Below are 21,933 nucleotides of genomic sequence, written 5' to 3' on the forward strand. Positions count from 1 at the left end.
TAATGTATATTACATATTTATATATTTTATATATATCAATATTAATTCAATTATAAGGAAAATAACAAGTAGACGTTTGAGGTTTTAAAACGATTTTTTTGTGCTATAAATGTATATTTCATTATTAAACACACTATTACTTTTTATTTTAAATCAAATCGCCTATATATTAAATACCCATTAGATCTTATTTAATTGTAAGAAATATATTACTATCGCAACTCACCAAAAATATTTATTATAATAATGGCGCCAACTATTTTGTGTGAATAAAGTCATCCGTTATGTCTATTTGGTCAAGATTGCCCACTAGGGCTTTGGTACTAAGAAAGTTTGTAAATAACAATAGAAACTCGGAAAAGAAAGGTTTGATAGAATTTTATGATATATGAATACCAATGATTATTAAGTTAAAGATTTACTTTATCATAGTTTTTACAATCATATTTTTTTGTGGTATTGACTACAGTTTAAGATGTGCATGTTCCGAACTTGAGGAATCAGCATTTATAGAAGATGAGACTGGAGATCATGAGACTGGTATAATTACACAGAAAAGTTTTAGGAGCTTAATGAAAAAAGAGTGTGAACATGGTGGTCACGACTCAAAAGATATCCCTATCAAGGAAAATAATCAAAATGAAGCGTCAAGGAGTGATGATTCTAAAGAAGGCGAAAATTTTGAAGAAGGTTACAAGGATGAAGTTAAAAAAGAAGAAAATGTAACTGATTCAGTTTCTGAAAGAGAAATGATTCCACCTGATACATCAAGTGACGATCAAAAAGACGAAGAGGATGATGAAGGAGACTCAAAAAATAGAGATAAAAATGAGGAACAAAATAAATATGAAGAAGATAATGACTCAATTAAAGATGTTAACAGTGAAAAAGGTAAATTAGATGATGAAACAATAAGTGAAAGAAGTAAAACCCAACATGATAATATAAATGCCGAGGATGATTCAAAAAATAATGACGGTTATAAACCAGAAGTAGATGGGGAAAAAGAGATAAAAAATGAGTTGGAAATGACTAAACATGTGAATAAAACAGTGGAATTAAAAGATTATGAAAATGATAGTTCTGTTGAAAATATAGAAAGCGAAGGTCAAACAGGTTCAGAATTGTTAAAAGAAGAAACAGCTTCTGAATCAAAAACGTTGAATATCAAAACATCAGAAAACAATTTAGATGGGAATAACAACACTAATTCAGTTAATCACGAGGCCTACAGTAGCCTTAATAATGATAATAAAGAATCAGAAATTGAAGATAAATCTGGTAAGTTAAATGATGATATTGAAATGGTAGTGAAAGAGATGAAAGAAGAACTAGCTTCTAAACCCTCAAACAATACGATATTGGAAAGAATAGATAATAACTATATAATTACCATTAAAAAACTAGATTCAGCTGACTCAATGAAAGAGGAAGATACAGAATTAAATACGAATACTAAGGAAGCCAGAATCAGAATACATAAAGACGAAAATAAAGATAATGAACAAAAAAACAAAGTAAATACTATTACTAAAACTCAGTCAGAATTGAATGAACGTGATATATCTGACACCAACGAACACAAATCAAACAAGGAGTTGATTGAAAAGTTAAAGTCATTGTCATCAGGAAGTCCTTTAACAGATGAAGGAGAAAGAGGCAAAAATAATTCATTGAATGAGAAAAATAATGATGAAAAGATGGAAGCCCTGATAAAAGAAAAAAAGGACTATGATACAAAGAAAATGGAAAAAAAAAATGAGCCCTTACAAAAAAAGAAAAAGTGGTACGAAAGAAGGGACCCTGTAACTGGTGAATTATTGTTCGATGCTGCTGCACTTTCCAGGAATATTACAGCAGCTATAACAGCGAAAAGAAAGAAAGGATCATTTAGTAAATGCTTCCACTTGCACGGTCAAAAAGAGAAATGTGAATCAACAAAAAATTGTTTCTACGATAATGTCTACGATATGTGTCTATTAGATTGCAGTCTTCTCAACAAAAAAGATGCATGTGAAGAATATTTGGAATGCAGATTCGATTATGTTGTTCCAAGAAAAGCGTGTGTGAATGACTGTTTCCAAAGTAGAAATTTCATGAAACAAGACTTAAATGGAGTCATGAGAGGGTGTATGTGGTGTTCTCAGGAAATAATGTGTAATACTATCAAAAAAATACAAGGAGAAAAATTTCCAGACTTCAATAATCGAAAATTTGATTGTAACTGGCAAGTACAAAACGGCTTAGATGGAAATGATGAGAATACGGAAAACTCTATTTGTGTTGACAAAAATTTTGGTAGGAACATGACAAATAAAGACTTAGTTGCTGCTAACTATATTTCTACTCAGACAAAATTAACAAATGAAGCAGCTGAAAAGATAAAACAGCAGATGTTAAGTGATGGTGAATCTGAAGAAGCCGCAAAGTTGCAGACACAAAACATAAACATATTGAAAAGAAGTATATGCTATCCTCCAAATATACCATTTTCAAAACTCACTCCAGAAAAAAATTACTACATCAACGACGAAGAAATTGAAATAGTGTGTGATTATGGGTATAAAATAACCGGAGCAAGTGATAAATTAAAATGTGTTAATGGTGAGTTTTCTCCAAAGGCATTCTGCATTGCATATAAAGAAATAGAAAAACAAAAGGAGTCAATAGGAAAACATTTTAATAATATTTTCAATTTACTAGTAAATTCAGTACTTGGAGGTGGAGGTTGGATAGACTTTGGTATTGAAAAAATAAATGAAAGTAGATCCGAAAATAGAGATGAACAAGAACCTGACTTAGGTGGTGACAGGAGTTTAGAATTAAACATAACAGATGTTTTAGATAATAAAATCAACTTTAAAGATGGTGAGGTCGAAGGAGATCTAACGACAAATGCTACAAACTCTAATAAAACTCTTTTGGATATTGAACATAGTAAATTAGAAGAAAAAAAAGAGATTGTCAATGAGGATAACGAAAAACAAAGTGATTCAGCTGGAATAAATTCAGGAAGAATAATTTTGGACAGAGTAACGGGTAACACAATACTGTCGGTAGGAAATTCATAATTAATATGGTCTAAAAACATATAGAAGTATATCCATATGTAATTGTTTAAATAAATATATGATTTTATAATAATGGTTAATATTATCTATCTTGTTTTTTATATTTAGAAAAATCCAATTTTTAAGGATGAAAATGGTACATATATGTTTCGATTAATTCAACGCTTCAATTGCAAACTTCTTTTTACCTGCACGAAGTCTACTGCCAATATTATCACCCTCGAGCACAAGCGCAAGCCTTCCAAGAGAATTAGGGTCAGAAGACTCAACTCTCTCCCAAGCCTCAGAAAAAGCTGCAGCCAATATTGCTACGAGTGTTACAGGTAGAGGATTATGTGGAACTTCTTGCTTTCCAGGAACATTTCTTATAACAAGCAAAAGCTCACCCCTAATTACTTCCAATAGTGCCTTTCTCGCTGCCCTCCTTAAATCAACAAGAGAAAGACTTTCAGGTCTTCTTGTTGAAAATTCATCAGGGAGATCATCAAGAAAACTGATCCACATGTCCTCTTCTCTTCTCCAAGTATCTGCCAATAGAACTTCAGTATTTGGTTGTGAGAATTCCAAAAGTATTTGAAGGGAGGATATTGGTGTTCCAGATTGAACAGAGAAAAGCCAAGGAGCGGTCACACTTTCTTCACCAGATAATAATAGACTTAATTCACTCTTTAATTCAGGAATATTTTTCTCAAATTCATTCTCTTCAGGAAGCTTATATCCTAGATCAGTAACTATTTTTATGAGACTCTCCAAAGTCCTTTCAATTCTTGAAATTCTGTATTCCAATCTAAGTCTTTCTTTGTCTGAGGATTGTACATGATCATTTAACTCCTTCACTATCGAAAGAAGTGGGTCGAATTTCGTCACGATAAACCCCTGAATTTCTGGTGAAAATGACATTGGCGGGATTCCGGATGTTCCTGGTTTAGATGAGGAAGTGTTCCCATCCATCTTTATAAGAATTAGCTATTCAAAAACTGTTATTTAATAGATCCAAAGTAGTTAAAGCTTAATTTAAGAGTGTAAAATGGAGGAGGTTATTATTGACTTGCAATAACCTATTTAATCAGATTAATATATGTTTGCACAATCACTGTTTATCTCTTTTATTTTAATTTTTCACTATTTTCCTTGCTTCTTTCTGTTTTCATGCTTTAATTTCAGAACCAATTTGCATTTAACAATGGTGCCGCCTATTTCAAATATTAGGCGCTATATATTAATTAACCATGAGTGTGTTTACCGCTATTTTCGGTACTTTATTAAAAAATTACACAACTTTATCTGGTTTTGTAACTAAAGATGTTAGATCCTTCATGTATTACAAAAATAATTAACGAAAAGTTCACTCAAATAGGTGAAAATGTATTAGGTACGGTAATAGATCAGATAGTAGACAACTCAAGTGCTCACTTGAGCAGTTTAAATGATTTTCAATCTGTAAGTTTAGCACAATTCTCAAAGTAATATTAGTTACATTAAGTCAACATTTTGTAGTCATCTTTGATGAAATTATTAAAAAAAGTTGCAGGGTCTAGATTTTTGAATAGGCAGCCAATCGTAGAGTCAGAACCTAATCTATATGCGATAAAAGATCAGCAATCTCAAATATACAAATCTGTTAGGAATTCAAATAATATTGGAGTTCTAACAATAAAAATAGAACGAGCAATTATTTCTCCTATGGGATTTAACAGAAATGTTCGAAACTTCATTACAAGAAATAAAGCAGAGTGGGTATTAGAAATAACTACTCAGGGGCAATTGCTTACGAGCAAACCTATAAGTACAAAGGATTTTATTTTAGAGATTCCGGCATACAGCCCAATGGTTTTATCGCCAAAGAGAAACTTGAGTAATACCGAAACTGTTTATTTTGAAGATAATGAAGGACTTATAAAAGCTTCTGGACTTGAGAAACAAATGTATAATAGTGAGAGAAATAAGAATTCAAGTACATGTTTTGTTGATAGAAATAAATTGGGTGGGGTAAATATTAATAACACTGGAGCTAGAGAGGTTTTATTTAATTTTAATGAATCTTTTCAGATAACAGACTTATTTTCGGATTTAAACATTGATCTTATTTGTAGAGTACCAATAGAATGCAAGCCTATTCAAAATAGAAATAATGAAGATATAGTTGATGATTTTTTCTACTCTAAAAATCAAAATTTTGATCAAAATAGTGAAAAATTTGTCTCTTGCTTAGAAAAGGACTTTGAGGAGGAATTCTCAACCACTGATAATAATAGTTTTAATATGGGTGGTAATGAAGTAAACGCTTCAAGTAGTAATACACCAAATGGTAGTCACAACAATATTAATCAAAACATAAAAAAAGACATAGGTTCTTCCTTATGGAGTAGCTACAAGCAATATAGAGCTGTTCGTATTGAACAAGCAAAACCAAGTTGTAAGGTAGTCTTTGAGGGTCATGATTTTGATTCTCAAGTCAAAAATTCTAATATGAAATCTCATGAACACGAATGGGAAGTAATTTATGACTATATGCACTTTGGAAAGGTAACAATACCCATTTCGAGTATTGTATATGACAAAATGAGAACTTTACCTTCATTTAATAATTATTACTTTGGTTCATTCATCTCCACATTGTATAATGAATATATTTGTAAATTACTTCGCCTACAAATAAAAGAGAATAACAAAGATAATAATTCATTCAACAACCTTTTCTTAAAGAATAGTTTAGATGAGGAATGGACAGTATTAAATGAAAAAAATTCGAGCAAAGCAGAAAAAGACCGTTTTATAATTAATAAACGGGGTGATATTAGCAGACAAACTTATTTACCATGCACCGATACACCCAAAATTGAATCAGAGTCTAAAATTTATTCAGAAAATCCTCCCAAGCATTATCATGAAATAAAAAACGAATTTGGAGTAAACTGGTATCATCTTTATCCGAAAGCAGGTGATATGACGAAATATGTGAAACCTGTTCCAGGTATCACCGAATTTGGTCTCTCAAATCCTATAAAGACACTTGGATTCATTCAAATATGTTTGACTTTTGAAACATGGAGTAAAAGTAAAGCCAACTTACTTTTGAATACATTTTATAATTTAGTTACTGAAAGACCAATTACAAGATGGATATTGCCTGTAGCATTTGAACCACAGTATTTCCAAAGGTATGCTGAATCATTAAAATCACTATTGGAGCATTACCCAAGATGGGTACCAAAATTTTGTTTTTTATTGAATTTTAGGATTCCGAGATCCAGGTTCGATAAATTAATGATTTTGCTTTTTTGGTTATTTATTTTTCATGGTATATTCATGATTAAAAGTTTTTACGCATTTTCATTTGCTTTGTTCTTTGTTTTGCCTTCAATTGTTTCTTTAACATATAAATTTGGATCTCAGATAGCTTCAAGAGTTCACTTGGATTATTTAACAAGAATTAATTTGTTTGAAGTTGAAAAAAGGAATCAAATATATAATATTAATAAAAAAGATTCCAAAAACAAAAACAAAGGTGTGAATCTATTGAATCCTACTTCAAATAACATATTTAGAGCTTTCCAACCTCTTTTTACATCAAAGTACTATTCTTCGATAATTACTTCTGAGACTAGGTCAACAAGGGAAATTAGTGAGCAGTTAGAATATAGTGATTCTAAAGAAAAGGAAATGGAAAATGAGCACGAAAGGAATTTTTTCAGAGAAAAAAAAATTGTAAAGGTGGATGACTATATCCCTAAAGAAGTGTATTTTGGGAATAACATTATTTCAAAGGGTCATAATCTTCAATATGATTTGTCAAATGGGGATGGTTATATTTGTATTTCTAGGAAATCGATTGACACAAATAATAATAATTCTAACAAAATAGATGAACATAAAAAATTAACATTTTTTGGAAATACAAATACCAATGAATTTACTAACAATATTGGCATCGAAAGTAAGAAAAAAAATGATTATTTTAGTGATTGTTTATTCGAGAAGGATATTTCAGATAAAAAACTGAAAGGGGACTGTTCCAGTTACTTGGACAAAAGTGGTGTTGTTGAGACTCCATTTGGGGAATTGAAACTTGGAATCAGAAATCAATATGACGACAAGTTTGTTTCAATTTTCTTTGATGACCAAAATTTAGAGCCAATTCAATCTCAACTTTCAAACTTGATAATGATTGTAGAATTAGTTCAACAATCATTTGCGATCATTTCAACATTCTTAATGAAACTAAAATATTCACTAAACTTTGAAGATCCTATTGTCCCTTTATTTACAATAGTTATACTGGTTACTATAGTTATAAACTTAAATTTTTATTGGTACTTGATGAAGATAATCTTTGAAAATGATAGAACTTCCTTTTTGTTTAGAAGTTACATGTTTATTGACCTTGTGTATTGGATGATACATAAAGATCCTTATAATATTATTCAACTAGAAATATTAAATAAAAGAAATAAAATAAGTACCGATATTTCGAGAAGTAAATGGATAAAGAGATTCTTTAAAATGATACATATAGATGACAGAAATTTATTTATATTATTAAAAAGTATAAAAATATATGACTACTATCCGGAAAAGTACGTGTATAAACAAGTATGCACTTCTAAGAATCATAGTGTGAATTATGAAGAAAATGATATTGCATTAGATAATTGCAGCGAGTTGTTTATGAAAAATGAGGTAATTCCTATTCAGATATTGCCCTTAACTATCGATGAATATTTATTCTTTTACACAGTTAAATATATTTTTTTAAAGATTCTAATTTTAGGCTCAATTCTAAGATTCTTCCAGTGTTTATTATTCAATAGAATTGCTTTCATATACGGAAGAATACTCTTGTTTTGGTGGTATACAATACCAGACATTAGGGAAATAGAGCATCGTTGCATTACTTCTACACAACTAATTGGTAGTCTAGACGATCTTATTATTGAAAATGATAATGTTACTCAGTATAAAATCCTAAATAGGAATAATCACGAGGTTTCCAATTCTGGGACTCTCCTTAATGACAACAGAAAAGGTAGGAGTGAAAGTAGTAAGGCTGATTTATTCCTAAAGCATTTCTATTTCGGCAAAAATCCAAACAATAACGACTTACTAAACGATTTCGTATCAGATAACGTTCCCTCTCCTAATAACTCGAGAAAACAGGACTTAATTAACAGGAAAAGCTTGATTGATTACATCCTTCCGGTGAATGTAAAGGACGTCAATTTGAATTCTAGTAAAAGCGAAAAAAATACATCTTTCAGATATGAAGTTATTGAAAATATTCTGGAGGGATTTTACGTTCCTAATAGAAGAAAAAAACCCACTGAGGACAAAGTTTCGCAAAATCAAGAGACCTTTCAGTAATGTAAATGGGATAGCTCAAATTATTTAAGGACCTTGTCTTTTCTAGTAATGTTTTCTGTACAAAAAGGAAAGAAAAATCATTTTTACAAGGCTGAATTTACATAAAACCCAATGACTAGTTTTAAATGATATTTCAATTGGTTTTTTTTTGCGAATAAGCCAAATTTGAGCAAAATATGGATATTGAAATCCATCTCCAGTAAACAAATATACAGGCAGTAAAAGTTAATGCCGAAGCAAAACCCATATAATACCACTTTGCTTTTCTTTCTTCATATATAGCCAAACACATTAGCCCTGTATATGTGAAGAAACATATAAAATAAATAAATAAACACCAAAACTTCTCTTTCATGTTTACAAAATGAAAGAGACCAATTTCTAGGAATTATATACTTAAATGAATCTAGAATTAATATTATATCCATAAACCTTGTTTCCAGTTTAACTTTTTTTCTTTTGTCCGTTTATGTTAGACAACATCAAACTACAATAGTTGATTTAATAGGCCACTATTTGGTAAAATCAAGAAATTAACATTAAATCATTTAAAAAAACGTTTGCTTATTGAATAAAAGGCAAAATACTTAAAATATATTTCGTTATAATAACGAAGATCTACTTATTTTTTATATATATTTTATCTGACATTAACCTATAAAACCATTCAATCCCCATTAATAATTATGTTCACTAGAGTCTAGAGTATTCATATATAATAAAACTCTAAGAGAGCAATATTATATATGTTATATTTGAATAGGAGTCATATTCTGTTTATATAATGTACATATTCCATTACAACAGTACTCTTACCCTATTTATACTTACTACTCCTTCAGGAGTTGGTAAACAGAACTCTTGCGGGTTGGTTCAGCGGCAAAAATTTCCGTTTTTTATTTTCAGGAGGATCTCAGTATTTAGCAAGAGGCAATAAAGGAAGTATTGAGGGTATATTTTATACTTAACACTAAGGCAATAACGGATCATCCCAAACCGCAAGTTTGACTCTTTCCGCAGTTGGAACAGAGGATAAAAGAATGTTTCCCATTACATTTAAACAATACGTTACATTAAGTTTTGTGCTTCTGATTGGATTATTTATGCATCTGTTAAATGTATACGACTATAACTTCTTTCATATAATTATGCACATAACCGTGACTAAAGCATCAACTATTGTTATAACGAATGCAGGTTTTATAACTATGTTTTACTGTGGGAAGCTTGTATTAAATATATTTATCGGGAGATTAAGAGACATTGAAATCGAAGAGATTATAGATCAGGGAAGGATGTTTTTGTTGGATACTATATTCTTTCTACTGTTCAGTAGCCCTACAATTAATAATGTGGAGGTTGGTGCGATGGTCTTATCTAGGTATATTACATTAGTTTTATTATTAAAAATGTTACACTTGATAATTCATATAAGGATTAATCATATGTTTGAGGTTGAGAGACCAAGGGTTTTTAACGTTATAAGAGTTGCACTACTGTTAAATATATTGCTAGTCATCGATTTAAGTTTGATCTTTAGATATTTGGGATTGCTTTCAAGAGAATCTACACTTAGATTGTGGATATTTTTTGAAAGTATTTCTTTATTTGTATCATGTGTAATATCTACAGGGAAGTATATCGTCCATGTTATTGATTTAAAAATTCAAGCACTTCAATTAAATATGAGGAAGTTAGAAGAAGACACAAATTATCAATATAATGGTGATTCAACAAACTCTTCACATAATTTCGTCTGGTCAAATAAAAATGCAGTACTATTCTATATGGAGGTTATTGGTGACATTTGCTCATTGGTGTCATATTTGTTATTTATAATATTATTTTTGCTATTAAACCCATCAAGAATTCCACTTTATATAATGGGTGATATTTTACACATTATCAAGGCATTATATAATAAATTATCTTCTTTTAGAAGATATAGGAAATTAACTAAAAATATGGAAACAAAGTTTCAAGAGGCAACGCTTGAAGAAATTGAAAGAGTTGATACTTGTATTGTCTGCAGAGATACACTGTATATTGGTTCTAAAAAGATCCCATGTGGTCACGTCTTCCATTTGGACTGCCTAAAGTCTTGGTTTATACAGCAACAAACTTGTCCAATTTGCAGGTCTCCCATTAATATACAGGATGACGTCCAAGAAATTGGGGTCAGTGTTAGAAATGAAAGAGAGGAGGAAAACAATGCTAACTTTGAGGAAAATTCAAACAATGCATCTGAAGTTAGTGACCGCATTTACCACAATAACCCACTAAATAACAACAATTTACAGAATTCAGATACAGGTGATAAAATTGAACAAATGAATATAAATAAAGATGAAAATCAGAGCTCAAGTGAAACAAATATTAAAATACTAAGGGGTATTCTAAAGGGTTTTGTAATCTCTGAGACAAAGAATGTTCATAGTATTTCTAATACAGATAATGAATTAGGCACTAAGAAATATAAGCCATCAACACATCCACTGTTAAAAAGGAATAATTTTCACTCACCTCCCAAAAACTCAATTAAAAAAAATGATTTCGATCCTTGTAGCAGCAATCTCACACAAACACCACCTATTAGACCACAAGATTTGTTGAAAATAAATCAAGAAATTCCAGAATGCCACACTTTTTCAGACAAATTTAACTTTGGTCCAGCACCCGAAGTTTATAGAAAAAATGCAGACATATGGCTATGCAGGATAAGTGAATTAATTAATTCCCAACAACACATCGGAGACGCCACAAGTTACAACATCGGTCTGAGAATTGAAGAGGAAAAAGGCAGTTATATAAAGGGTAACTCACATATTCCTGAAGTTGAAGAAGGTCATGAGATGAAAAACTCGTTCGATGATCTGTTTAATACAGTTAAATGGCAATTAAGATATCCCGACTAAATTATTCTATATATATATATATATATATTCATCTTATTTATTTATAGTATTTTGCTATTATTTCATTGTATTTGTCATGGCACAGAACTATGTTTGTTAATTTATCTCTTCTGCAATGATATAACCTGGTTTCAAAATATCTATTGCAAGATGTAAATTGCTACCAATTGTAATGGAAATTAATAATGCGTACCATTTGTCATTTAGTTCTAGTGCAATAGCTAGTTTATTCCTATTTAGAGAGATTATTAGCGATTTTGCTGCTTCTTTCTTCCCCTCGGACGAATTCTTAAGTTGTATTAGTCTTCTCGTTACTACCGGCAAAGGTTGGTATTTTTTATGAGATATCACCCCAACTATTGTTGAAAATGGTGGGAGTGACAGATTGTTGTAAGTTTCTTGAATAAATATAGGGAAGGCAGAGATATTTGGATAGAATTGAGAAACCATAAGTGATAAATCATCAAAATGGCCTATTTCTGCAAGTGTTGATTCCGGTGAAAATACAATTGTGTGCATTTCTGGAGAGAAAAATCTAGTAATAACATTTAAAATTGAATTATAAATTACGTCGCTAAAACCATTTGAATTGATGAAAATAACGTCATCGCCATTATAACCACCAACACTTTCTCTATTTTTTTCTAGAACAATATACTTTATTTCAACGTTTGGTATTATGCTACTTTCACGTAATTCTATATATTTTGGTAAACATCCTAACCTTTTTCTTGTACTATAATTGTTATTACTAATAATCCACATTATCAGGAGTTGTCTATTTTTTCCAATAGTAAGATTATCATTCTTAATGGATGATTCAGGATTTAATGGGACCTTATCGGTTCTTAATATATTTTTGTCATCATAATTACTGTATTCAGTGAATATTTCCTTCCTAAATATATCTGTTACAATTTCCCTTATAGACTTTTGCTTAATTTGAGTTTTAAAATTTTCAACATTTCTTGTCATGCTTCGGCTCTCATTTCCATTATTTATCATATGTGTATTTTTCAAAATGTATTTAGAGACTATATTATACAGGGAAACAAAATTCAAGCAAGAAGTACTAATTGGATGCCAGTACAATTCACAAAAGTACGAACTGCTAAATAATAAATTTTTAACTTCATCGTCTATGGCAAAATACACCGAAAACAAAAATTCTGAGTAGTCTTTCAAAAATTGATCACTTAAGAAGAACTTCTTAATTGAATCAGAAACTAAATCAATAATTTTCTGACTTTCATGCTCAAATACGTTAATGTCATTAACTATTAATATGGACATTAATTCGCTTCCTCTTCAGCACTAGAATCAGGAACTCTGCGCCAAACTGGGTAACCTCATCATTAATTTTTAAGTTTCCTCAAGCTACCTAAAATTTCGGACAATTCTTCAGAAATTAATTCAAATCTTTTACATTCATTTATTTTGCACTCGAACAAGCTATAGGTTGTTTTTTGATCTTTTTGTTTTTCTCCAAGTTCCTTCGATAATTCAACTCCTAATTTTACACATTTAGATATCAAATTGCCTATTTTCTCCATTTTCAAATTATCCCCACCTCTGAAAGTATAAATAAGAGTCCCAAACGTAATAGAGGCTCTATCTTTTCCACATGAATTTACTGAGTGTCTTATTCCGCATTTCATTAGAACCTCGGATATTAATTCATATGGAAATAGCTCTTTGGAACAATTTATTGAAACTAAATGTGTGTCGGTTCCATTACAAATTAATGGAACTCCGTTATTTAAAAGAGTTTTCGCTAAAACTTTAGAATTGTTCACTGCCTCTTGAACAAAGTGACTTATTTGAGAGTTCATTAATCCGTGAAGTTGAACGGCCAATGATCCTATTTGATTATTATGCGGTCCACCTTGAATCCCAGGAAAGACTGCCATATTTATTTTCTGAAACAGACCAGGATTTTTCGTGTTATTAACAATAATAAAGCCACCTTTTGGCCCACCGATGCTACTTTGTGTATCAGAAAAAATTATATCACCGTATTCAAATGGGTTTGAGTTCTCATCACCGTATCTATTTGCGGAAATCAGAATAGCTATTTCACTTATATCTATCGCAAAAATAATACCAAATTCCTCACAAATTTCGTATATTGACTTGAAGTCAATAATTTTTGGCATTGACATAGACGAAATAACCAATAATTTTGGTTTAAGTATTTCACACTTTAACCTTAATTCTTGAATGTTAAATCCGTCATAGTTATCATCCATATTAAAATATTCAACCTGATAATACTTCTCCAATGCACTTTTCTCGTTTTCATTACAATAAAAAGTGATAATTCTACCCATTTTTTCTACGGACCCCATGCATATTGCAAATCTAGCATATGTTGAACTATAACATTGAACATTAAACAACCACTCATATCTGCTTTTTTCTAAGTGAAAAAATTTCTTTAATCTTTCAGTACAGAGTGTTTCTATTTTGTCAACGATACCAGTCCCAGTATAGTACCTCGCTCCTGGATATCCTTCTGAATATTTATTCGTAAGCACACTTCCTAATACTTCCCTTGCTGAATTCATCATCACATTTTCATTTGGATGTAAATTTAAGTGTGTATTATGGTATTCATTTTCTCTCTTAATTATATAAAGCAACTCATTATCATTCTCAACTAAATCAGCCATATTAATTGGAAGAAACACAACGACATACAAAATTTACTGCTAGACCTAATTATCCATTTTAGATTAATTTCCAGTTTAAGATTCAACAATATGGAATAATCTATCCACACAATTTTTACAAATACAAATATAAAATCAAGGAATTATGCGCGCAAGGAAAATACTAATTACTAACAAATCATTATTCAAAATTTGGAAAACGCTTGAACCCCTAATACTTGTTATTTGAAGAACAAAGAGTAAACTAGTATAAATAACAATAATGTTAAAATTATTTTCAAAATAGACCTTACTTTCTCTTTTTTGCTGTTTTTTTCAGATGCAATAACCAACTCACGTAATAAATGATAGTCATCTGTATCTGTTATTACGTTTTTCGTGTTATTTCCGACTGTGTTTATACACTTCTCTTGAGAATCTATTTCAGTCATTAGGATGCCTTGAATTTCATGCAACTCTCTTGCTGAATTATTAAGCATAGTGATATCTAATCAAAGTTTTAACGAAATAAACATGAAAATGCTGTATTTGGAGTAGTAATATTAAACACTTACCTTTACTTTGCTCACGTAACAATTGTTCTTCTAAATCGCATGGTATTTGATCTAAAAATTGCGGACCTTTTGATAGTATCAAGGAATGTTGAAAAGAAAATTTATTCTTATGGTTAAATCCAGCATAGTGTTTACTATTTTCAAGTGAAAATATACATTGAAAATGTTTCAGTAAATTTTCGAGAATCAATTTATATTGAGGTTTAATGTTATCCTCATTTTCTAACAATAATATACAATATTTAAATAGTTGTTGTGTTTCCTTTATCTTAAAGCTCCTATCAATATATTCACTGTTACTATTTAAAGAATTAAAGTTTTCTTCATTTACCCTATCACTGAGATAGTCTATGTTTTCTTTAACTTGTTTGAAGCAGCGATATACTATTTCATCCACCCCCTCATTAATAAGATTATCATTCAAAGCATTGAATTCACGTTTTAAACAAATATAAAGATTCTCATTATTCATTGGGCTTTCTTAACCTCAATATTTCATTTTATAAATAAAATAGTTTCGGTGATGATTTGGGCGTAAAAATAAAACAATATCTCTTAACAAATAAATGTGTTCTATTAGTTCAACTACTAAACAATTGAGCTCTACTATCGTTTATTTTAATTAACCTACAAATCTTTTTTGTGAGGTATCTAATTTACAGAATACTAATTGGGCCGTGGTTGGGCGGTAAAGTTCAATGTTCAGTTTCATTATTATTTTATTGGAAATTTCTTCGCAATATAGTAACCCGTTCATGATTATCGACAATAATTTTATATTGTATTATGCGCCTATTGCTCCAAGTTCCTACTTCTCTACCGTGCAATATATTTCAACATTTAATAAAATTAACCAATATATTTCATTTTAACGATTTTTTTATGGCTGCACAATTACTCTCAGGGTGTTTGTTTATGGGACAAAAGGTAAAAAAATCTTATGCAGAAATAAGAACAGTTCTGTGTGCTACTGAAGGTTTCTAGGTGCGGTATATTTTTTCAAAGTCCTATTCTAAACTTATCAATCTTTCCTTGAGGGGAAGGCCAATATTTCCAAGTGCAATTTTTATTTTTACCTTCATGTAATGCAGAACTGGGAAATAGCAGATACTACCAATATTTGTGGAAGCAAGGGGGGCAGAAATGAAAAAGATGACTTGATCTTTGACATAATAACAGAACCGGATGACTATAACTATAATGAAAAAACAATGAAAAAAATCGTCAAATCTCAAATTGAAAACATCAACTCAATGGCAAGTAAAATAAACAAAGAAAAAACAGAACTGGTGAATTCTTTTCCTTCATGTTCACTTGGAATTATCAATAACTTAACCCAAATTAATGCATCTGATGAAGAACAAATGGACATAGATCAGCTTTCAATCTCAAACAGTGATATTAGACATTCTAACGATTCGCCGATATTCAACTCACAATCGAATGTTGACATTGACCAAAGTTTGTCGGATTCACTTGTAAATCACAACATTTCCTAGTAAAATCCATAAATATCGTGTTAATATATTTAAAAGTTTTAAATTGATTGTTTATAATTGTTGGATGTATATTCATGTAATTGTTTTCAAGTAAAATAAACATTTTTTTTATCACAATATAGAACAGATTAACTCAAACTTGGAGGCAAACTTCGTTACCTTTTCTCTAATTATTTTAATTTCATTATTCTCCTTGATTTTTTCTATAAACTCGTCCAATGTTTCCTTTTCTGCTTGAATGGAAGAAGCAACTTTTAAACACTGGAAAATTAATATAGAGATAAATTTCATGTCTTCAGAAGTGAGCCCCCTTGTTGTAAGTACTGTTGTACCTAATCTAACGCCACTACAACTCATTGTTCTTCCATCGCAAGGCAATGAACTTCTACTGGATGATATGTTGCATACTTCAAGAGCTTTTTCTGCTTTAGAACCATTTAAATTAAGTGAAATAGTGTTGATCATAACTTTGTGAGAATCAGTTCCATCAGTGAGCACCTCTATTCCTGCCTCCTTTAACTCGTTACATAATGTTTTGGAGTTAATAATGATGTCGTTTGCATAGCGCCTCCAATTTTCTGACTTGACATATTTCAGTTGTGTGCACAAGGCAGAAACCTGATTGAAGTGAGTACTAGATTGAATCTCACCAGTTACGGAATAATTTATTTTCTCTTGAATGTTTGGTTCGATAGATTTTCTAAAAAAAAATCAAACCTGATCTTGGTCCTCTTAATATCTTGTGAGAAGTACTTGTAATAAAGTCAGCATAATCTTTTGGAGATGGATATTTCCCTGCAACAATCAAACACGAATAGTGTGATATATCCACCATTAAATACGCTCTTACTCTATCACAAATTTCTCTGAATCTCTTAAAGTTTATCTCTCTTGGATACCCACTTGCGCCGGCAATAATAACTTTCGGTCTATAAAGTAATGCGTTCTCTTCTAGTTTATCATAATCAATTATCCCATCAGAGTTTGTCAAATAAGGAAGAGACTCGAAGAAGTAAGAAGAAAAATTCACTTTTCTTACATTCGTGTAGTGCCCATGAGTTAAATGGCCACCATGATGAAGTGATAATCCCATTATTCTATCTGATTGCTTTAAAATTGAATTTAGTAGTGCGAAATTCGCTGGGGAGCCGCTATGTGGCCTAACATTAACGTCCCAAATATCTGGATCCAAATGAAATGCCTCTATTGCTCTTTTCTTAGTAAGCTCCTCCAACTCACTGCAAAATGGTGAATTCAAACAATCTTTTTTGTCGTTATTAAACATTGAAAATGTTGAGGATAAGGCTTCTAATACACCATTTGAAACAAAGTTTTCAGATGCTATCATTTCTAGTCCTTTATACTGTCTATAACATTCCTCTCGTAACAATTCAAACATCAATGGATCTACCTCCTCTAACAATTTCTCACTGTTAAACAGTAACTCCTGCATTTACTATACTTACCAACAGCAAACAATAGTGTGAGGTTTACTAAGTGTTATATAATACCGTGATTTTTTTTTCCTTTGCTTAAAATCTTAATTTTATTTTTTCAAGATGTGGTTTGCAGGGGGAACCAAAAAAAAAATATGCGATTACTAAAAAAAGTTTTATAAGAAAAAGGTGTATAAAGATGGGGTGTATTTCTACTTAAATAATAAAGAATATATGCGGTTTCAGAAACAGATAAAGTTGTAATTATAAATATACTCCTAAAATTGGTTCGCTATTAAAACAACTTAATCACAAAAATTGTATGCGGCTGTGAGTTGTGTAATCTTGTTAAATAAGAAAGAACAGCTAAAAACATTATGCCTCTTATTAACAAAATTATCTATACATCGTATTATTCTCATCTCACCTTGTTTTGAGTTAGGTTCTGCTCCATTTTTAGCTGACTCTGTGATTTTTTCTTTGTTTTTTATATAAGACTCAAGTAGAAATGCAATTGTAATCATAACTTTCCAACTAACGTATTTGTCTTTCTTCTTCCATGTTGGAAGTTCATTGAATACATTCAAATCTCGAATGCAGTCAAGTGATATACTTGAAATCTGCTCTTGAAAACTGCTTTTTTCACTCTTAGTTATATTGGTGTTGTTTTCCATTTCATATTTTGAAAGAATAGGAAAACAAATTTCCTGAAAGGCAATCCAATCTAGTAGAGTTTTAATCAAACAAAGGTGGTCAACAATTGAGCCTTTAAGTTCGTTTTGGTCCTGTCTTTTAGAAATATCGTTAAATAAAAAAAAAAGTAACGATAAAATTGATTTTAATGGTGTTAAGTTGCTAGATAAAAATAAAGCGAGTAGTTTTTGATCGTTGCTAAGCATCGAAAGTTTAGTTATTAAATATAACATATTCTCCTGTTTTCTTAACGAAAATTCCTTCGGATCAAGTACAAGTTCAATCTTCTCCGTAAGTTCATTTAGGTAATAATAAATTTTATTAAACAGGCAATTAGACCATGAATATAAAATGTAAATAAAATTACTGACTGAAGAATTAATAAATCTTATAAGTTCAAAATAGATACCGTTCTTAACATAAAGATCAATGATACTATGCAATAGTTCCAAATCACAATTACTAATTTTTTTATAGTCCTCGATATTTTTTATTGAATTTAAGGAAGTCCAGATAGAAGTCGGCTTAGAGTAATTAGACCTAGAATCGACAAATTTTAGTCTCCTCAATATAGGAAGATGCATTTGTGGAGTTTTTAAAATTGAGCATAAACCGTGGACTAGATATTCATACAATCCTTGATACCAACAAATGTAATTAACGTCAAAAAAACACAGGTCACCAAATGTTTCACCTGCCAATGCAGCTATTGAAAACGTCATATTGCTATACCAATCGTTAGGTAAGCTTGTAATATTATCATTGTTTTTAATACCGTTAATTGGGCAATAAAAAATAGGATTCCCCACAAAAATAAATTGTTTCATTCCATTTAAAGGGTTAACTTTTACACCATTATCTATATTACGCCCAAGCCTGTTACAAGACCCTCTAATTGAATTACTAGTTTTGTGTTTATCGCTCAGTGAAATTGACTGGATCATTTTTTTAATATAAAATTCTTCCTTTTCTACGTCTCTAACATTTAGATAACTTGAAAATACTCTCCCATGTATTTTCAGTATTTCATCTGTTTTTTGGCTCGATGATTTGAAATCTGTATCAACAAAATATATTAATGGGGAATCACCATACAATAACGATGTGAAATCACGAAAAGAATCAGATTTTTGTTCTTTTTTCTCAGTAAGATATTCACTATAATTTAGTGGTTTTTTTTGGTTATTATAGAGCAAGTGATTAAAAATATTAATATAAATTTGTTCGTCTGATTCCCAAATTACTCCAATTTGTCCATCTGCAAAAACCTTGTAAGTAAGAATATGGGTACAACTTTTACTAAACTCTGAAATGAAAAAATATTGAGGCCTTTCATAATTTGTATTGGCACTAATTTGCAGTAGTGCAAGATTTTTATGATGGCATGTATTTTCGTTTTCAAAGATTATATATATCAATTCAAATAATTCATCATTAATCTTAGTTTCGTAACATACTAAGTCTGTTATTTGAATGCTCATTGTTTCATTTCCTAAATTTGTTTCATGACACCCATATATTTTGTAAATTTGTCTTATTTTAAAATCAAAATATTCATTTTCTTCATTATTTGGGAGGCATAAAACAAAAATTTCATCTTGGCACGAAAAATACAGTCTTCCCAATTTTGAAATGCAACAGGAAGATAAGTTACCAGCAAAATTACCTCCTACTAATCTATAGTAACTTAATTTCTTTTTCCTCACATCTTCCTTTGTTATTTGCTTGCATCCTTCTAATTCTGATATATTCTCAAAAAACTCATATTTGCTGTTAGATAGTAAGTAAATCCCTTCAGTTGTTAATAATGAAACAATTATTAGTCCATTATTGAAAAACCCATGTGCACTGATTATTTCTTTATTAACAAGTAGAAAACAACTGCTCAGAATGGTATTATTGTTTGAAATATCTAATATATCCAACCCACCGTCCGAGTTAATTATGATAATCACATCGCCTAAGTTGAATACAGAATTTTCATCATCTGTTCTTGAATTTTCTTCAGAATTTTTAACAAAAATAACGCTTTTTATCGACTTAATTGCACTACTGAAGTACCTATTCGTGAATTGTTTACTCATTCGGTCAAATATTATTAAAGATCGACTGTTAGAACAATTTGATTTATCTTTAAATATCAAAATAAATCTCCCGGAATTAGAATAACAGAAGTAACAAGTTTGTCCAGACTCTTCATCATTAATATCAATTAAAGAACCACAAAAGGAATCCCTAAAGTGAGTTTTTGTAATACTTAACATATTTTATTTCTTATCTACACGAAACACTTAATTTCAAAAAAAATGCCTACATGCCGGTATTTTAAACAAAAAAAATATGGGGAAGGTAAAAAAGAATTTAGAATAAATGTTTTCAATTAAGCACAGAATTGCGGATAAACTTAGAAATGCCATTGGTGGTATTATCCCAGTTAATGACTCAAATTCAAGATACTTAAGCGATGGACTATTGACTCCCAAAGAATTTGTTGAATCTGGAGATTACCTCGTTTTTCAGTTCCCCAGTTGGTTTTGGAGAAGTGCCTCTGAAGGGTACGAAGTAAAATGGCTGCCGAATAATAAGCAATATTTGCATATAGACAATCTCCCTTGTAGAAAAAGACTTAACTCATCTAGTTTGGACCTTTCAAAGTCTTTTTTTAGTGAAGTTGCCAATAACACCGAGTGGTTAATTCCAAGTAATTCAAAAAACCTAGAAAATGATTCCGGGGATGAATTAAGATACTATGACATTAGTATTACATATGACAAATACTTCCAAACCCCGAGGATCTGGATACTAGGTTTTGATGTGAATGGAACCCCATTGAGTACCGAGGAAATGGTGCAAGATATCATAAGTGAGTACGCAACGAAGACAGTAACTGTCGATCCTCACCCATCAAATGGCATCCAGTGTATTTCAATACATCCTTGCAATCACTCAAAGATATTGAAAAGAATGTCTAAATATTATCCCCCACATTTGTCTATCGTTATTTTACTAAAATTTATAACTACGGTAATACCCTCAATAGAAATAGATAACACTATTGATATAGACATTAAATACGAAAGTCAAGACAACTATTAATACTTAAGTGCTTAGATTGTATTTTGAAGCCTTTTCTACTCTTTTTTCACACTAACATGTATTTGTTCCATTACTTCTATATCTTCTCTCAGATACCTCTTTACCACCATATATCCACATCCAGCTATTGGGCACGCTTTCTTTTTGCGATTCCCCAAATAATTTAAAATTGCTTCCTTCTCAAACACATGATTCCTACATATATCTAATTTCATGTTTGAACCCTCGTATCTATGTGAAACCGGTTCATTGAAAGTTTCTCTCGTTAAACAACATATTTTTGGTAGTTCTCTCCTAGAAATTACTAAAACATGCTCATTTTCAAATTCTACTTCTTTTTCTTCCAGAATTTCTAATCCTAATTTAACGGCCAACAGTTTCTTAATTTCAAGAACATCAGAACCGTTACCAATACTTCCATTGTATGGTTGATCATTTTCTCCATATAATACGCCCTTTCCCCACAACCTCAAATTCTCAAAATTAACAATAATGTCGAGTAATTTCCCCTTTTCGCTAGAAGTTAGACAGGTTGTTAAATTGTACTTATCAATAATAGTTTCACATCTTGAAATTATTTCGTTTAAATACTTTAGGTACTCTCTTAAAATATCTTTCATTAATTTAGCAAAAAAA

General features: G+C 30.5%; 11 protein-coding genes across 11 annotated transcripts; 5 read left to right on the top strand and 6 right to left on the bottom strand.

The window, feature by feature from the left end:
* Positions 1–398: 398 nt before the first annotated feature.
* Positions 399–3,071, top strand: FG379_001703 (uncharacterized protein; the record flags this gene model as incomplete). The annotated part of the gene is made up of 1 exon (XM_067327306.1): positions 399–3,071. One exon carries the CDS (start codon positions 399–401, stop codon positions 3,069–3,071), a length of 2,673 nt encoding a protein of 890 aa, XP_067184737.1.
* A 153-nt stretch (positions 3,072–3,224) lies between these two features.
* FG379_001704 (apicomplexan specific coiled coil) lies at positions 3,225–4,022 on the bottom strand (the record flags this gene model as incomplete). Its single annotated transcript, XM_067327307.1, has 1 exon — positions 3,225–4,022. The coding sequence occupies one exon, from the start codon at positions 4,020–4,022 to the stop codon at positions 3,225–3,227; it is 798 nt and encodes a 265-aa protein (XP_067184738.1).
* A 555-nt stretch (positions 4,023–4,577) lies between these two features.
* FG379_001705 (apicomplexan specific membrane) lies at positions 4,578–8,432 on the top strand (the record flags this gene model as incomplete). Its single annotated transcript, XM_067327308.1, has 1 exon — positions 4,578–8,432. The coding sequence occupies one exon, from the start codon at positions 4,578–4,580 to the stop codon at positions 8,430–8,432; it is 3,855 nt and encodes a 1,284-aa protein (XP_067184739.1).
* Positions 8,433–9,216: 784 nt separating this feature from the next.
* Positions 9,217–11,347, top strand: FG379_001706 (uncharacterized protein; the record flags this gene model as incomplete). Its single annotated transcript, XM_067327309.1, has 3 exons — positions 9,217–9,280; positions 9,339–9,383; positions 9,408–11,347. The coding sequence occupies 3 exons, from the start codon at positions 9,217–9,219 to the stop codon at positions 11,345–11,347; spliced, it is 2,049 nt and encodes a 682-aa protein (XP_067184740.1).
* A 96-nt stretch (positions 11,348–11,443) lies between these two features.
* Positions 11,444–12,640, bottom strand: FG379_001707 (uncharacterized protein; the record flags this gene model as incomplete). Its single annotated transcript, XM_067327310.1, has 1 exon — positions 11,444–12,640. One exon carries the CDS (start codon positions 12,638–12,640, stop codon positions 11,444–11,446), a length of 1,197 nt encoding a protein of 398 aa, XP_067184741.1.
* Positions 12,641–12,702: 62 nt separating this feature from the next.
* FG379_001708 (serine hydroxymethyltransferase 2 (mitochondrial)) lies at positions 12,703–14,019 on the bottom strand (the record flags this gene model as incomplete). The annotated part of the gene is made up of 1 exon (XM_067327311.1): positions 12,703–14,019. One exon carries the CDS (start codon positions 14,017–14,019, stop codon positions 12,703–12,705), a length of 1,317 nt encoding a protein of 438 aa, XP_067184742.1.
* Positions 14,020–14,490: 471 nt separating this feature from the next.
* On the bottom strand, positions 14,491–15,045 carry FG379_001709 (uncharacterized protein; the record flags this gene model as incomplete). Its single annotated transcript, XM_067327312.1, has 1 exon — positions 14,491–15,045. One exon carries the CDS (start codon positions 15,043–15,045, stop codon positions 14,491–14,493), a length of 555 nt encoding a protein of 184 aa, XP_067184743.1.
* A 613-nt stretch (positions 15,046–15,658) lies between these two features.
* FG379_001710 (uncharacterized protein) lies at positions 15,659–16,072 on the top strand (the record flags this gene model as incomplete). The annotated part of the gene is made up of 1 exon (XM_067327313.1): positions 15,659–16,072. One exon carries the CDS (start codon positions 15,659–15,661, stop codon positions 16,070–16,072), a length of 414 nt encoding a protein of 137 aa, XP_067184744.1.
* Positions 16,073–16,183: 111 nt separating this feature from the next.
* Positions 16,184–20,465, bottom strand: FG379_001712 (cytosolic serine hydroxymethyl transferase; the record flags this gene model as incomplete). Its single annotated transcript, XM_067327315.1, has 3 exons — positions 16,184–16,746; positions 16,790–17,488; positions 17,936–20,465. 3 exons carry the CDS (start codon positions 20,463–20,465, stop codon positions 16,184–16,186), a joined length of 3,792 nt encoding a protein of 1,263 aa, XP_067184746.1.
* Positions 20,466–20,571: 106 nt separating this feature from the next.
* Positions 20,572–21,297, top strand: FG379_001713 (autophagocytosis protein; the record flags this gene model as incomplete). The annotated part of the gene is made up of 1 exon (XM_067327316.1): positions 20,572–21,297. The coding sequence occupies one exon, from the start codon at positions 20,572–20,574 to the stop codon at positions 21,295–21,297; it is 726 nt and encodes a 241-aa protein (XP_067184747.1).
* A 35-nt stretch (positions 21,298–21,332) lies between these two features.
* FG379_001714 (uncharacterized protein) lies at positions 21,333–21,917 on the bottom strand (the record flags this gene model as incomplete). The annotated part of the gene is made up of 1 exon (XM_067327317.1): positions 21,333–21,917. One exon carries the CDS (start codon positions 21,915–21,917, stop codon positions 21,333–21,335), a length of 585 nt encoding a protein of 194 aa, XP_067184748.1.
* Between the last annotated feature and the right edge of the window lie 16 nt (positions 21,918–21,933).

This window comes from Cryptosporidium bovis, assembly GCF_009768925.1.
Source record: "Cryptosporidium bovis isolate 45015 chromosome Unknown contig_25, whole genome shotgun sequence".
NCBI lineage: Eukaryota > Apicomplexa > Conoidasida > Eucoccidiorida > Cryptosporidiidae > Cryptosporidium > Cryptosporidium bovis.